The 16,152-nt window shown below is 42.0% G+C and overlaps 1 protein-coding gene across 3 annotated transcripts; it reads right to left on the reverse strand.

Moving 5' to 3' along the window:
* Window positions 1–103: 103 nt before the first annotated feature.
* Window positions 104–11,177, reverse strand: CCDC117 (coiled-coil domain containing 117). 3 transcript variants are annotated; one of them, XM_065904356.1, is made up of 5 exons: window positions 10,824–11,154; window positions 10,081–10,131; window positions 5,842–6,066; window positions 5,265–5,402; window positions 104–3,027 (listed from the first exon to the last, which is right to left on the reverse strand). In XM_065904356.1, the coding sequence occupies exons 1-5, from the start codon at window positions 11,003–11,005 to the stop codon at window positions 2,790–2,792; spliced, it is 834 nt and encodes a 277-aa protein (XP_065760428.1). In that variant the 5' UTR covers window positions 11,006–11,154; the 3' UTR covers window positions 104–2,789. The 3 variants fall into 3 exon arrangements, with proteins under 3 accessions (XP_065760428.1, XP_065760429.1, XP_065760430.1); XM_065904357.1 differs by lacking the exon at window positions 10,824–11,154 and adding an exon at window positions 6,339–6,478 and having other exon boundaries at window positions 10,081–10,105; XM_065904358.1 differs by lacking the exons at window positions 104–3,027; window positions 5,265–5,402 and adding an exon at window positions 6,339–6,478 and having other exon boundaries at window positions 5,934–6,066; window positions 10,824–11,177.
* Window positions 11,178–16,152: the final 4,975 nt, after the last annotated feature.

The following is a 16,152-nucleotide window of genomic DNA, read 5'->3' on the forward strand; positions in this document are numbered from 1 at the left end:
ACTCAAGAAAGGAGCGACTATGTTACTCAACATTAAGGACTTCTCCTACGAACTGGACTTTTCCAAATGCGCTAATTTACTTAAATGCAGGAATACAAATACCTCAAAAAGTCCAAAACACTTAAGAAGTTTTATTGAAAACAATAAAATACAGAAACACCAGATTCATTTTAAAGGAAAACTGACAGCATCTTCCAGAACTTTCCTAGTATTCCACCATTCTTATCACTATTTAAAAAACAAAGCCAAGTTCCAGATCCAAAATAATCAATGAAACTGCTGGTAAACATTCTTCTCATGGTTAGAGCTACCACCCTACTTTTTTCGTTTTTTTAAATTGGACATTTGCACCTTTTCAAGAATGAGTAACAATTTTTTATTAATATCTGTGAGAACGGGACTTTCTTTTAATTAAAAAACAAAACCACACACATCCTAATCAAACTCAGAGGAAATATACATTTGTTCATTAAAGCTCACCTGCTTTAGATAAGCTTTTCTCATCACACATTAGCATAGTAAGCCAATGTTTGATCCATGCTGTATAAGTTTTACAAAATGAAAAGACCTGTTAATTCCCGAGGGAAACCTTAAGGCAAAAACAAAAGCCTTACCCTACAAAAAGGGAAACAAAGCAAGTCATGGGGCCTGTGGAGACGGCTCAGATGAGTAAGCACCACAAGGATGAAGAAGAAAATTTTTGTACAAATGAATGCGAGTTTAAAAAGGCGCACTGAACATCCATGTTTCCCGCAGAAATAATGATTGTGTCAGATAAAATGACTCCTGAAACAAGTTCTGCCTGGATTTTAATTAACGGAATCCTGCTAGTTCTCTCCTACATACAGCCATGGTATCAGAGCCTTGTTCAGAGAGCTCTTTCCTACTGTTCACTGTACAGACCTGGATCCCAGGCCTGTCCAACACCCCCACAGAGGACAGTGTTAAGTGTGTGTGTGTGTCCTTCTTTGGAAAACTGTGGTCTCTTCTTCACCCCAACACTGGGACTAACTCCAAATTCCAGGCAGTCACTTCTTCTTTATGAGCTGTAGCAGAACTAACTTTTTAGCTGGAGACTTCTTTAAGGCTACAACTGTTACAAGTTGGTCCCATTAAACAATGACCTAGAGGCAATTCTTGACATGGCTGAATCAAACACTGCACATTTCAACAGAACACAGCTTACATTCGTCTCTAAATCTGAGATTAAGAAACTAGTAGCTGGTTTCCAACTGGTTTCAATACTGGTTTGAAGTCTGAATAATTTTACTGTGTAGACATTAAATATTTTGTTTAAATATTAAACATTAAATCTTTTCCTGACTATCCAGACAGAAATAGAAAAAGCAGGAACTACAGGCAGGAGAAGCAACAGTCCAGTTAACAGACTTGTGACTTCTACGCCATCTGTAACAAGGGGAGGGACTTCGGCATGGGTTTCAAAATTGCCTGGGAGCTGCCTCCTAAAGTCACCTCTACTTGGCATAAACCATTTTTTCTACACAAGGTATGTGATTCCTACAAAAGAAGAGAAACCCAGGAAACAAAAAGAACTGGGGTGGTCTCCTGCTGTCTGATAAAAGGGCCAGTATTACACTCATTGAATAAGTTATAGTGGGTATTCTGTAGCACTAAAGGGATGGTCACATTACTTTGTACTACTGAGTCCTCGCCACACAGAACTGTTCCTGAGAAAAAAAATACTTCAATCCTGGTTACTCTCAGAGGACACCTTGAGCCTGGGTAGGGTCCTCCAGATGATGATTTCTGGCTGGCAGGAAGCTATTCTCTAGTAACTTCTAGGCTTACTGTACTGCACAGAGTTGAAGCACCGGCAAACTGGCTATTTCAGTAAATCTCAATGTCACTTGTATGTGCCCAGTTAATTATATCAGTTAACATTTCCTAAATTAACATTTAAAAAACCTCCACAACTTGCTTCTACAGGCACATTTCTTTAACTACTGAAATAATATGCTGGGCTGGGCTGATACGGCACTTCCTCAGGATTACTTAGGGATGCTTCTCCCAGAGCCAGTTCGCACACTGGTTACCTCTCAATCTTCTAAACTATCACTCAAAGTTAATTAGGTTGTAAACATCACTGAAGAGCTGGGTTTATCAATTACGCGAGGGAAACCCAGGAGCAACAGTAGCACAGGGTAAAAAAAGCCTCGGAGGAAAAACCTTTTCTTTGAATTTTCCATTGCACCGTCAGAGGCAAGGGGAGCCACAACACTATTGGCTATTTAATCAATAGAGCTACACTGAACTGACAACTAATATACAAGTTTCAGAGCCTCTGTTAAATTCCCCAGCAATAGGCCTAAGCTACTGTCATCTTCCTCTTCCCCAGTAATATCTAGTCACCATTATAAACAGAGCTCATTTATCTGAAGATGAAGTTGTGGCTCAACCGTAAGGGCACACTTTTTTAATGCATCTTTTTCAACCCAAGTGTCTGAATATTCTCCAAGTATCTGAATGACTGAGACAATGTGACAGATGACTTAAAAGTCACATACAGCTTCTATACTCGACTCTGCAGAATGTACTCTCACATTGCTTTAATAAGCCCCCTAGAAAACTGCTTTTCCCTTGAGACAAGTTTCCTTGGCAAGAAGTTGAATTTCAAGAAATGGCTACCCAAAATCAGAGTCCCACCCCAAATCACAGGTGGAGATATTACACCCGTTTCAAAACTTTCAAGTCCCTATACTGTACAAGCAGGCTCATGACTGAACACATAAGCCTCTGCAACATGACAACTTTAGTGTAGAAACTGGTTTCTAGAGTTCCATCTCCTCTTCTGTGCAAGCAGCTGTCTCCAAACTATTGTAAACAGGCAACCCTGTTGGCCGAGGTTCCAAGAACAGTTCAGTTCTCTGAGGAAAGGCAGTGCCAGCAGCTGCGTGCTTAGTTTGGCTCTCTCCTGTGTAGTTCTTAGCATTAGATGACGGCTTTGGCTTATCAGAAAGGAGTTCAGGGAGAGGTTTCCAGAGCACAAGCTCCATGGAAGGACGGCTCCTAAGACAGGAAATACATATTTGGATCAACAACTTTACAAAACAGAAATAAAAGACATATGTTGAAAAACTAATGTTTGCCACCTAGTATATAAAAATTGATGGGAGGACTTCCCTGGTGGGCCAGGGGCTCCACATTGGGAGGACACTCCCAGTGCAGGGGCCCAGGTTCCACTCCTGTTCAGGGAACTAGATCCCACATGCTGCAACTAAGAGTTCACATGCTGCAACTAAAAGATGCTGTGTGCCGCAACTAAGATCTGGGCAGCCACCAAAAAAAAAAAAAAAAAAAAAAAAAATTTGATGTGATCAAAACAGAATTATGACAATCCAAACTTATGTATCTTAGTACATAAAATTTTAGAGTTCTGCATGCATTGTAAGCAAACCAACTGGTTGCACTGATGCTGTGATTAGAATATAAATGTTCAATATGAGAAACAGAGGCCCTTGATTTAATATTATAGTTTCTTCTTAAATCGTGGTTAGTATTAGCATATATGGGTTACTATCTTGTACTAAACCATTATAAATAAAAAGAAACACTGGCTAAACACACTAAAAATATCTCAGCAAGCCTTTTGCTTTTTAGTACAGCTATGAAGTATATAATGCTTTCTGCAGTAAGTCACTGTCTGTGTCTACCACCTCCCAATCTATTTCATCTAGTGATGGTTTGATGGTTTCTGGGACCCAAGAGCAAGGCAAAATAAAACACAAACAATGAAGAACACCCCGCAAGGTTAGCTTCTGGAAAACTACCAAGAGCAGAAAGTGCTAATGCTTTACACTGGAGGGCAATATGACCTGCTTACTCGTGGCTAAACTATTTACCCACCCTCAGGGCTGGGTAGTTAATTATAAGCTCAGGCTAGGAAGCTAACGCAAAACTCCCGTGAGCTAACATCCAGCAGTAGGAGAAACCAGTGTCTAAAGAGTCCTCTACCTAGCACCAGTGGGACTAGTAGCCTAAGAGAAGTTTTCAGATATGTGACACTTACCTTCACAGTACCAAGTCTGCTGAAAGTCTTTTCTAGGAAACACCTACAGGGCACTTTATACCTTGCCTACTACAGTTGGCCCTCCGTATCTGTGGGGTTTTGATTTGGAGCATTTTATACGAGACATAAGCATCCCCGGATTTTAGTATCTGTAGGGGTGCTAGAAGCAATCCCCCATAGGTACTGAGAGACAACTGTATCTTACAGAGTTAGGGCCACTTGAGACCACAGTCATTATTACTAATTACGGGCTGGCATTAGTTCTATGCTAATGGGCCCAGGCTGCTTTGCTTTTCAGGTTCTTATGCTTGCTTTCGTTTCCCCTATTGTCCTTACACTGTACTGTCACTGTTCACTAATTGTGAGTTTATTCTGCTCACTTGCTGTTTGTGTGTTTCTACTCTGATGGCAAAGGAAACCAGATAACTGAGCTCATCAAATGGTCTAAATGAAGAGCAAAATGGCTCGTAGAGCTAAAGGCCTGAGGGGCCACACACTGTGAGATATGAATATGAGCTCTAGACTGTGGCCTTTGTGATAGCTTTTTTTGACTGCTGGTAAACTTTTCACTGTTTTCCAAGGTCTTAATGGTGGTCCAAGATAACTGAGAGAGCCAAGTAAACAGCTAGTTTTCAAGTGTGGTTCCTACAACCTATCACAGTAATTTGAAAGAATGGGTTCTTTCTTGCCAATCCTCCCATTCCCAAGTATTAGACTATCAGTGCATTTCCGGACTTCAAAACAACCCAGGGGTAAATAGACAAGGCAGCCACTCCTGTGAACTTCCAATTCCCACTTGCACAGCATTCCGCTCACCCCAATGAACTAAGAAAAGGTCTCCAACCTGGGCTAAACATAAAACCTACTGAGCTTTCACTCGGTTGGTGATCAGGAAGTGTCTAGAGACATTGGGTCTTCCTTCTAAGATCGTATCTGGGGAGTTCCCTAGTGGTCCAGCGGTAAAAAATTTGACTGCCAATGCAGGGGACATGGGTTCAATTCCTGGTGCAGTATTTCACAAGCTGAGGGTCAAGCCCGTGCACCACAACCACTGAAGCCTGCACACCCTAAAGCCTGTGCTCTGCAACAAGAAAGCACCACAACTGGAGAGGAGCCCCGACCGCCCCAACTCCAGAAAGCTTGGGCACGGCAGTGAAAACCTAGCACAGCCAAAATAAATTCAAAAGGATTTTTTAAAAAGATCAGAGTTGAATGGAAACCAGAAACCAAAACTTACATGGACTCAATCATTTTCTTTGTAAAGATTTCATCAAATTCCCTCTTCAAACCTGTTTTCATGGTATCAGAAAGGACAAGGCTGGGGAGACGATTAATATTTCTGTCAGCTTCAACTTCTTCATCTTCGTCAATTATTCTAAACAAAGGCAGATGCAAAGAAGAAAAATTATTTGGTTAAACTTATATACTATTAATTGGACAAAATTTTTAAAATAAAACAAGATAAACTCAACAGGTGCTACAGCAAAAGGTCAAGTAAAGTATTAGACTCTACTTTTGAGAGAAAGAAGTATATACAAAAGAGCTGTTCAATGTTTGACAAAAAAAGATGCCAAATTTGAAGGCTAAAACCCGCATAAACCAAAAAATTAATATTCAGAGATAGTAAATGAAAATATTTAGTACAGTTCTATGAGAAACACTTTAGCATTTAAAGTGCATACTTTGAGCTTCGTGATTTTTATAGTTTGACAGGCTGAAGATTAAGGAATCACCAAATGATGAATTAGACTAACTTCAAAGAGCGGAGATGTTACATAGGAACAAGAAGCCAGCTGGATATGCTGCCCATTTACCTGTCCTCAATTTCCTGAAGCCTCCTTCGGGCAACTTCACACTGTGGTTCCCCCGTTGTCTGATCCATCTCTTCACAAATAACATCTAACATGCCAGGTGCAGAAAGGCCACTAGTGCACGGATTTACTCCATGACCCTCTATATCCTGATGTGCACAAAGAATCCAGTCATTAGGACCAGCACAGAGCCCTGCTTCAGTTAGCCTTTTCTTTCTTACTGGACAACTGAAAAAAGAAAAAAAAAAATCAATGAAAATCCTAATATAAATGAGACATGTATCACCGCCATTGCTAATCAAATTCTGCCATGAAAAACTCTTAACTTTTGACAGTATGTGATTACAAGATGGAAAATCATGCATTTTCTATTCTGTCATTCTTACAGTCGCCGTGAGATGTTTCCCTTAACATCTGTCATATTAGGTTGCAACTGCAAGATTTTGCCTTTCCAGATTAGAAGCGTTTGATATGGGAACTTAAAAGTCATTCTTACTTACTCAGTTCTGGAAAGGTCAAGTGGGAAGTAAAGAAACCAAGAATCACAAAGCAGCAATTCAGGGCCAGCCATATTTTTTCATACTGCTGCTGCTCCATTACTGGGCATATGAGGAGGTGGTCTGCAGACATCCTATATTCCCTTAGGGCAAAAATACATGCTTCATCAGGTCTGCAGCAAGTACTACAGGTGCAGATGACATTGCTAATTTCTTGGTTCTCGCCAAAAATGGTAGAGGCTGTCATTTGCTCTACGGGTCCCTGCCTAATGGGGTGCACTTTTCTCCCAGCTTGCAACATAAACTATCTTCACTTCCTAGAAAATTTTATATTTCACTGAGACTGTAAGAGTTCAATTCAGATTGCTTTGCACATGTGGAAACAAGAACGTAGAAAACTTAAGTGCCCCCTCTAAAGTGTCACATAAGGTGAGCTGTATTTTGGGTACCAGATCCCAGAGACAGATGCTGTATCCTCTACGCTTTTCATAGAGAATTCTCACTAAAACCTCCTGCCTTGTTAGGGAAGTTCAACTGCTAAAGCTCTTAACACAAACTAGTATTTGTAAGCACTACAACATGCCCAGCATTTAGTTGTTTGGTCACTAAGTCATGTCCAACTCTTTTGCAACCTTATGGACTGTAGCCCACCAGGCTCCTTTGCCCATGGAATTTTCCAGGCAAAAAACTGAAGTGAGTTGCCATTTCCTTCTCTGGGGAGCTTCCTGACCCAGGGATCTAACCTGAGTCTCCTGCACTGCAGGCCGATTCTTTACTGCTGAGGGGTGTCCTGAACATACAACCAGTCCTGCTCTGAGTATTCAGACCAAAAGTATGTTACTGCCTGGGCATCACCAAGCACAATCTCAATCATATATTTAGCTTATAATTAATTTTAACTCATAAGTATTAAGAATGTCTCTCCATAAATTAAACACTTCTGTAATATTTGGATAGTTCTAAAGTATCTGATGTTTTGGAAAGCAGAACAAAAAGTTATACACATAGGAAATCATCTAAGGAGAAGAACAACTTTAGAAAGAATAGGTAATTTCCTACCATATCTAACAATTAAACTATTAAATGCAACTGAGTATCAGAGTTGGGTTCTGATCTCTAACAATGTGGGCTAAAAAATTTCATGCCTCTGGGTCTACTTTGCAAATAATTAGAGATTGATGATTAAGTCCCAGAGAAAATGGGATATAAAAGTCTTTAAAGTTCTGATAAGAGCCACTGAAGTGGCAGGCAGGCAACACACTTCTGGGCATTCGACATCCAACTGTCCTTATCCTCCCAGGGCCTCAATCTCTCCATCTGCACATTAAAGATGGTTAACTTTTAAAGGCAATGGTTTTACAAAATAAATAAATAAATAAAGTCAATGGTTTTTACACTTCAAATGTTTTATTTATGACATTAGAATTATTTAATGATCTCCTAGCAAACCTCCCTGGTGGCTTAGACAGTAAACAATCTTCCTGCAATACAGGAGACCTCAGTTTCATCCCTAGGTCGAGACGATCCTCTGGAGAAGGGAATGGCCCACTCCAGTATTCTTGCCTAGAGAATTCTGTGGACAGAGGAGAGTCTTGGGCTATAGTTCATGGGATCGCAAAGAGTTGGACATGACTAAGCAACCAACACTTCCACACTTTCAAAAGATAAAAACCAAAGAGGTCCTTGTGCATCCACAGCAATCCCAAAGCTATAAAGAACATAAATATTGTCTGGTCTAGAGGTTTTTTATTTTAAATTTTTTGGCCATGCCACGTGACATGCAGGATTTTAGCTCCCCAATCAGGAATTAAACCCACGCCCTCTACATTGGAAGCATGGAGTCTTAACCACTGGACCACCAGAGAAGTCTCGGATGTTTTTTAAACTGAGGCAACTTTCAAACCTACTGTCTTGTAGGTCTATGTATCAAGCTGGTGAGAAAATTAAAAGTTTCTGTTGGCAAAAGAAAAAATAAATCACACAAAAGTTGAAAGACAACAAATCTGGGGAAAACGCAACATACATAATAAACTGATTTCTTATAGATTAATAAGAAAAAGACCAATAAGTCAATAAAAGATCTGCAGAAACATGAAGAATTCACCTAAAATGAAACACAAATGGCTTAAAGGAAAAGATGTTCAAAATCGCATGTAATTTACAAAATATAGAAAAGTGATCTAATTTCTTTAATTATAAAATGCCTGCATGCATAAAAGTACATATAATAATTATAAAACAAAAATCCATGAAAGTAATATTCAAGATACAGAATGCTGTCAGCATCCCTAAATGGTACTCTATTCCCTCCTCCCTTTAAGTATACACTGTCTTTTATAATAACCACTTCATTTTTAAAAATACACATTATCATGTATGTAAATATTCAATATTAAAAGCTTTTAGTTCTGCCCGGTTTTGACCCTCATCTGAGGAATTCTTTGAATATGTATATATTCGTGCTATGTCCCTTTTGTTCCTACTATTGCTTATAAGACACATCTGAGTTGCTAAGTGTGGTTCAGTGTTTCTTTTTTGCTGAATTGAACTCAGCAAAAATTTACTATGTCCAGATACTGTTAAGGGACATTCCAATTTTGAGCCGTCATGAACAAGGATGCCATAAACTTTCTTGTACATATCTTCTGATGAGCATGCGTAGTCAAAAAAAGAACTGCTCGGTAAATGGATATGTGTGCCTTCAACTCATTCAAAACTGTTTCCCAAAGTGTTGTAGCAATTTACATTCTCATCCAATAGCGTCTGTAAGTTCCTGGTGCTACAGAACCCTCCAATATCTGGTAGTGGAGTAGTTTCTCACTGTGCCTTTAATATGCATTTCCCTCAAGACTGATGAGGTCAAATACCTTTTCATTTGTTTGGTCATTTTGATATCCTCTTTAGGAGAAGTCTTTTACTCATTTTCTTTTTTAGACTGCCTGCCTATAATATGCAGTATTTTCCCTATCAGTTAAGTGATGATCAAAAAGTTTGAAAATACAATTCTGATGAGAAGATGGAGAAACACGCATTCCCAACGTTTAAAGGAGTATAAATTGGCAACAACTCTTCCTTAAAATTCAAAATGCATACACTTAAAGATTGAGCAATTTCCCATCTAGGAATCCATTTATCTAATTACAAACACAAGGAACTTAAGAATGGTCACTTTAGATTTGTTAGTATTAAAATTAATTTAGAAATCTATCACCGGGAGACTGGTTAATTACCTATTTCTAGCCTTACAACAGAATTCCATTCAACTGTTGAAAAAGAAATGATAGAACTCTATGTGTCCATATGCAACAAGCTACAGGAGAGTCAAATGAAAACACCAGTGTTGCAGTGTGAACAGTATGTTACTAATAAATGTAAAAACCAGAATTATATAGCTATAAACTTGCACATTTTTACATTATCTTCCATAAGGGGAAACAGGCAATAAGGATAACCCTCTGGGGAGAACTGGGAGCATAAGATTTTGCCTTCTGCGAGTTTCTTTTAATTTTGTGCATGTAATAATACTCATATGCCTCGAAGTTCAAACATGACAATCGCTTATACAGTAACAAGCTTCCCTCCGACCTGCCCAGCTCACGTCTCTAAAAGGTTACACATGTTATCAGTTCCTTGGGCCTCCTTTCAGAGACACCTAATGCTCCACCTATTCACTTAAACAGTTATGGATATAAAATAGGTTAAACTAAGTGACCATTAAGTGACTGAAAAAGCACTTAAAACTTACTCATCATCCTCCTCCTCTCGCTTGTGTTTCTTTCTACAGTGAGTTGAAATACTGTTAAACAAAAAAAATCAGTCAGTTGAGAAATTAACTGAGCTGGTACATTCAGCATCCACTTTCAGGCTCCGATAATCTTGCCCACCCCACTACTATCAACTCTCCCCTCCCTTGCCCTGTGGGATGGATATACAGGTCACACGGTCAGTCAGGTAAAAGTGTTGGCTGGTCCTGACAAAGTCAGACTGAAATCTAAATTCATTCTGTCAAAACCAGGGGAGATAAACTGGGGCGACCAGCGTAGGGAAAACGTATCGGGGCGGGCACTGTGCTGAGCACTTTAGTTTATGATCCCACTAGAAGGACCCATTTCTCTCCCAAGTTGCGGATGAGGAAACTCAAGAGTCAGAGAGTCGCCGAAAGTTACCAACAACAGTTGCCGGGCCGCAGTCTGGAGGGAGCGAGGCGTGTGCGCGCCCAGGGCAGCTCCAGGCCCGGGTCTGTCCGGCTCCCATCCCCGCACGCCCTGGGTGAGCAGACCTTTCCTCACTTCTCCGGGCGCAAGCGCGCCGAGGTCGGAACCGGACCCCCGCGCTGTGCGACCTCCGCGATTTAACGGCAACCGCCTGAGGGGCTCAATCTCCTCATCCTCAACTTGAGGCTGAAGAGCCCCCGCGAGGGTCGCGAGAAGGGTCAACTAGCCCGTGCCGGAGCCCACATCCGCCCCCGCCGTCAGCCAGTCTCCTCACCGTCCGCGCGCCGCGCTCCCGCCGGAGCTGCTCGGGGTGGCGCGAAGTCCCGGCCGCGGGACCACCTCGGCGCCCTCCGTCCCCGGCGGGAAGGCCCGACCGGCGAAGGCCGGCGGCGGCTGCAGGAAGTCCGAGCCACCGCTCAGGGGAAGGCCGCTAAACGGCCGGCCGAGCGCCGCCATGGCCGAGGAGACGAGGAGACTGCGCCCGCGGCCCCGGCCGTCCGCGCCCCCGGGCCCGGCAGCAGCGGCCACAGCGACTGCTGAGAGGTAGCCGCCTCTGAGCCCGCTTCCCGACCCCACGTCACGCCTTCTAGAACCCTCCACCTCAAGCCGCCCGGAGCACGCCGGGATTTGTTGTGTGTGGCGAACTGCTGGCGCGAGGGCTGCCGGGAGCTGAAGTCCTTGAGGACTACAAACAGGATGGCTGCCCGGCCGAGTCTTCGGGGCTGGAGGATGGCCCTACCTAGAAGAGGTCGTAGGTTCAAATCCTCAAGTAACCTCTCTACCTCAGTTTTCTCAGTAGTAAAACCCGAAAACAGTAGTACCTATATTCTTAAGATTGATAGGAGAAGTAAATGAATTAAAACCTCTAGAGCTCTTGGAAGTTCTAAGTTAGAACACTTCTTGGCACATAGTGTTAGTCGCTCAGCCGTGCCCGACTCTGCGACTCCATGGACGGCAGCCCGCCAGGCTCCTCGGTTCATGGACTTTTCCAGGCAAGAATAATACTGGAGTGGGTTGCCATTTCCTTCTCCAGTAGACGGTGTTTTAATGTAAATGAAGGTGGTGACACTTTAGAGGAAACAGGATGGAGGATCAGGGAAAACCTCAGAGTTCTCCTGAGCGGTACTGGCAAGCCTTCCAGCGTCTCTCTGGGGGCATCCAGAGAAAACTGGTTGCTAAAGGGCTAGCAGAGTTGGCCATCCCAACCACTGATCACGACCGTATTTCCCGTCTCAGGAAACGGCACCGTTGTCTAGTCTGAGTTGCTTGTACCAAAGTCGATGCCCTTCAGTCAAAGCCCACCAAGAACTCACGCTTGTGTTGCGCATGGACACATAGCGTAGCGTTCTACTTCATTTCCTTTTCAACTGTTGAGTGGAATTCTGTTCTAAGGCTGTGTGTGCTCAGTAGCTCAGTCATCTCCGACGCTTTGCGACTCCATGAGACTGTACTCCGCCGGGCTTCTGTGTTCATGGGGATTCTCCAGACAGGAATAGTGGAGTGGTTTGCCATGCCCTCCTCCCGGAGATCGTCCCAACCTAGGGATCGAACCCAGTCTCCCGCATTGCGGGTGGATTCATTACCGTCTGAGCCACCAGGAAAGCCCCATTGTAAGGCTAAGTGTAGACAAATCTGACTAAGTTTTTTGTATATATTTGCAAGTAGGTAAATGGATTCCTAGGTGGAAAATTGCTGACAGTGTTTTTAAAATAAACATGTTCAATACAGTGAGATGCAATGGACTGAATGTTTGTGTCCATTGGACCTCATTGTATATCAACCCAGATGGAGTAGAACATGAGGTTAAAAACAAGAAGTCAAAAGAAGCAAACATCAGCAGCGAGCATTTATTGAGCACTCACTATTCACCAGGCACTATGCTAGGGCACTGCTTCTCGTTAACTCCACCACAACTCTGTACTTCCCTGGTGGTTCAGATGGGAAGAATCTGCCCATAATGCAGGAGACCCAGGTTTGATCCTTGGGTTGGGAAGGTCCCCTGGAGGAGGAAATGGCAACCCACTCCAGTATTCTTGCCTAGAGAATCCCATGGACACAGGAGCCTGGTGGGCTATAGTCCATGGGGTCACAAAGAGTCTGACAAAACTGAGCAACTAACACACACATGTGCTAGGGCACTGCTTCTCATCATCACCACTTTGCAGAATAAGAGGCTAAGATTCAGAGAGGTGAAGGACCAATCTCAAGGTCTCACAGTTAATAATGGTGGTTCTGGAAATATTTGATTGATTCCAAAACTAGTTATATCATCACCACTTTCCATAAGGAAATAGAAACTTTTTCCCCCCTGCTGAGCGTCCTCCAAGTGCATATTGGAGGGAAGATCCTTGCATTAGTCAAGGTTCTGCAGAGAAATAGAAACTACAGGATGTATAGGAATATATATATATATAAGCGGAGATCTATTATTGGAACTGACTCACTTGGTTACGGAAGCCAGGAAGTCCCACCATCTGCCCTCTATAACTAGAGAACCAGAAAGCCAATGATGTAATTCAGTCTGAGTCTGAAGGCCTGCCAATTAGGGGGCTACTGATGTGAGTCCATATCTGAGTGCGAAAGCCTGAGCACCAAGGGCAGAAAATGGGTGTCTCAGCTCAAGCAGAAAGAGGAAGCCAATTTGCCCTTTCTCCTTTTTGTTCTATTAGATCCCCCATGGCTCAGACGGTAAAGGATCAGCCTGCAATGCAGGAGACTGCCTGCCATGCAGGAGACGCAGATTCGATCCCTGGGTCAGGAAGATCCACTGGAGGAGGAAATGGCAACCCACTCCACTATTCTTGCCTGGGAAATCCCATGGACAGAAAAGCCTGGCGGACTACAGAGGGGTTGCAAGAGTCGGACATGACTTAGCCACTAAACCACCACCAGAACCCCCAGTGGATTGGAGGATGCCCCCCACATCAAAGAGCCATTTGTATTACTTAGTTCCCCAATTCAAATTCCAGTCTCTTCCAGAAACATCCTCAGAGGCACACTGAGAAATAATATTTCACCAGCTATCAGGAAATCACAGCCTAGTCAAGCTGACACATAAAATTAACCACCACAATCCCTAAAAAAATTGATGTTCCTGCTTTAAAGAAACACAACAACCTCTATAGGACAGAGATAAACTTATATGTTCAGGGCTTGCCAATGACATTCCAAATCCCCCTTCTCAAAAGCAGCATCTGGGGGCCTCCCTGGTGACTGAGGGGTAAAGAATCTGCCTGCCAATGCAGGAGACACAGGTTCAGTCCCTCCTCTGGGAAGATCCCAAATGCTGTAGAACAACTAAGCCCATGAGCCACAACTAGCACAGCCATAAATCAATAAATAAAGTTATTAAAAAAAAAGAAACAAGGAAGAGTAAACTAAATACAAAGCAAGCAGAAGGGAGGAAGTAATAAAGATTAGAGCTGAAATAAATAAAGACTAGAAAAGGGACTTCCCTGGCAGTTCAGTGGTTAAGACTCCACACTTCTGAGGCAGGGGACGTGGGTTTTATCCCTGGTTGGGGAACTAAGATCCCACATGCTGCAACTGAGACCTGGTGCAGCCAAATAAATAAGCAGTTTTTTTTTTTTTTAAATCTAGAGAAATCAATGAAACGGAAACTTGATTCTTTGAAAAAGCTAACGCAATGTGACAAACCGTTAGCTAGACAGATCAAGAAACAGAAAGCACAGACTCAAATTATTAAAATCAGGAATGAAAGAGGGAATTATAAGGGAAAACCACAAACAACTGTATGCCAACAAATTAGATAATTTAGATGAAATGGATAAATTCATGAGCAAATTAATACAACAGATTCAAGAAGAAACAGAAATTTTGAATAGACCTATGATAAGAGACTGAATTAGTAATAAACAATCTTCCTACAAAGAAAAGACCAGGTCCACATGGCTTCACCAGTGAAGTCTACTGAATATTTAAAGAAAAATTGACACCAATCCTTCACAAACTCTTCCAGAAAATAGAAGAGGAGGGAAAATTTCTCAATCCATTATACAAGGTCAGTATTACTTTGATGCCTAAATCAGATGCTAACTAAAGAATGTCACTCATCATCTGGCTTTAAAAGGATTAGGTCATTAGCCACTGCAGTAGCTGACTTTTTGCCCTGAAAGGACTTCAGGGCAGAGATCAGGAATGAGGCACTCTGCTCTGGGAAATCTGGCAGAACAGGTCTGCAGATAGATAGTTTCAGGAGAGAATTTTATGAACCCAAACTCTTGCATCAAGGCACTAAAATCATTAATGCAGATACCTGTCTCTACTTTAAAATAGTACAATATTTAAATTTAAAAATCAACTGTATTCCTGTACACTAGCAATAAATAATCTTGAAGCTGAAATTAAGAAAATCATTTCATTTACAGGAGCATCAGAAAGAGTAAAATACTCAGGAATAACTCTTAACAAAATAGCATGTGACTTTTACACTGAAATTATAAGAAATATTTGAAAGAATTAAAGACAATCTAAATAAGTGAAAAGTCTGCCTATTTTCATGGATTAGAACACTTAATATTGTTTAATAGTTTTTAAATTAAAAAAAATTTCTTTGCTACACCCAAGACATGTGGGATGTTAGGCCCTGATCAGGGATTGAACTCACACTTCCTGCATTCGTAGGTAGAGCCCTAACCACTGAACTGCTGGGGAAGTCCAATATTGTTCTTTTAATATTGAATACCCCTCACATTGATCTGCAGATTCAATGCAATCCTTATAAAAATTCTAGCTTTTTTTGCAGATATTGACAAAATGATTTTAAAATTCGTGAAGAAATGCAACTATTGTGTAACAAAGATTTTGGCCTTTATCTCTGGTTCTGGGGGGTGTTTCTGTATCCTGAGAATTACTTGACCGATAGGTGTGTGTGTATTATGAGCTCTATGAATCATTTCTGAGTTTATGCTAATGAATGAGGTGATCCCAGATGGGGGCTGGTCTTCAAAAAGACCAACTATGTGATTAGAGGGTTGGGGTTTTGAGCCAACCCAGCACCCAGAGAGAAAAAAAGAGACTGAACATTGAATCCAACCACATGGCCAATGATTATGTCTACAATATTTACACAGTAGTTCAGTTCAGTCGCTCAGTCATGTCTGACTTTGCGACCCCATGGACTGCAGCACACCAGGCCTCCCTGTCCATCACCAACTCTCGGAGATTACTCAAACTCATGTCCATGGAGTCAGTGATGCCATCCAACCATCTCATCCTCTGTTGTCCCCGTCTCCTCCCTCCTTCAATCCTTCCCAGCATCAGGATCTTTTCCAATAAGTCAGTTCTTCAAATCAGGTGGCCAAAGTATTGGAGCTTCAGCTTCAAACTCAGTCCTTCCAATGAATATTCAAGACTGATTTCCTTTAGGGTGGAGTGGTTGGATCTCCTTGCAGTCCAAGGAACTCTCAAGAGTCTTCTCCAGCACCACAGTTCAAAAGCATCAATTCTTCAGCTCTCAGCTTTCTTTATGGTCCAACTCTTATATCCATACATGACTACTGGAAAAACTATAGCTTTGACTAGATGGACCTCTAGTCAAGTAATATCTCTGCTTTTTAATATGCTGTCTAGGCTGGTTTTAC

The sequence above is a fragment of the Muntiacus reevesi genome, chromosome 13 (genome assembly GCF_963930625.1).
Source record: "Muntiacus reevesi chromosome 13, mMunRee1.1, whole genome shotgun sequence".
NCBI lineage: Eukaryota > Metazoa > Chordata > Mammalia > Artiodactyla > Cervidae > Muntiacus > Muntiacus reevesi.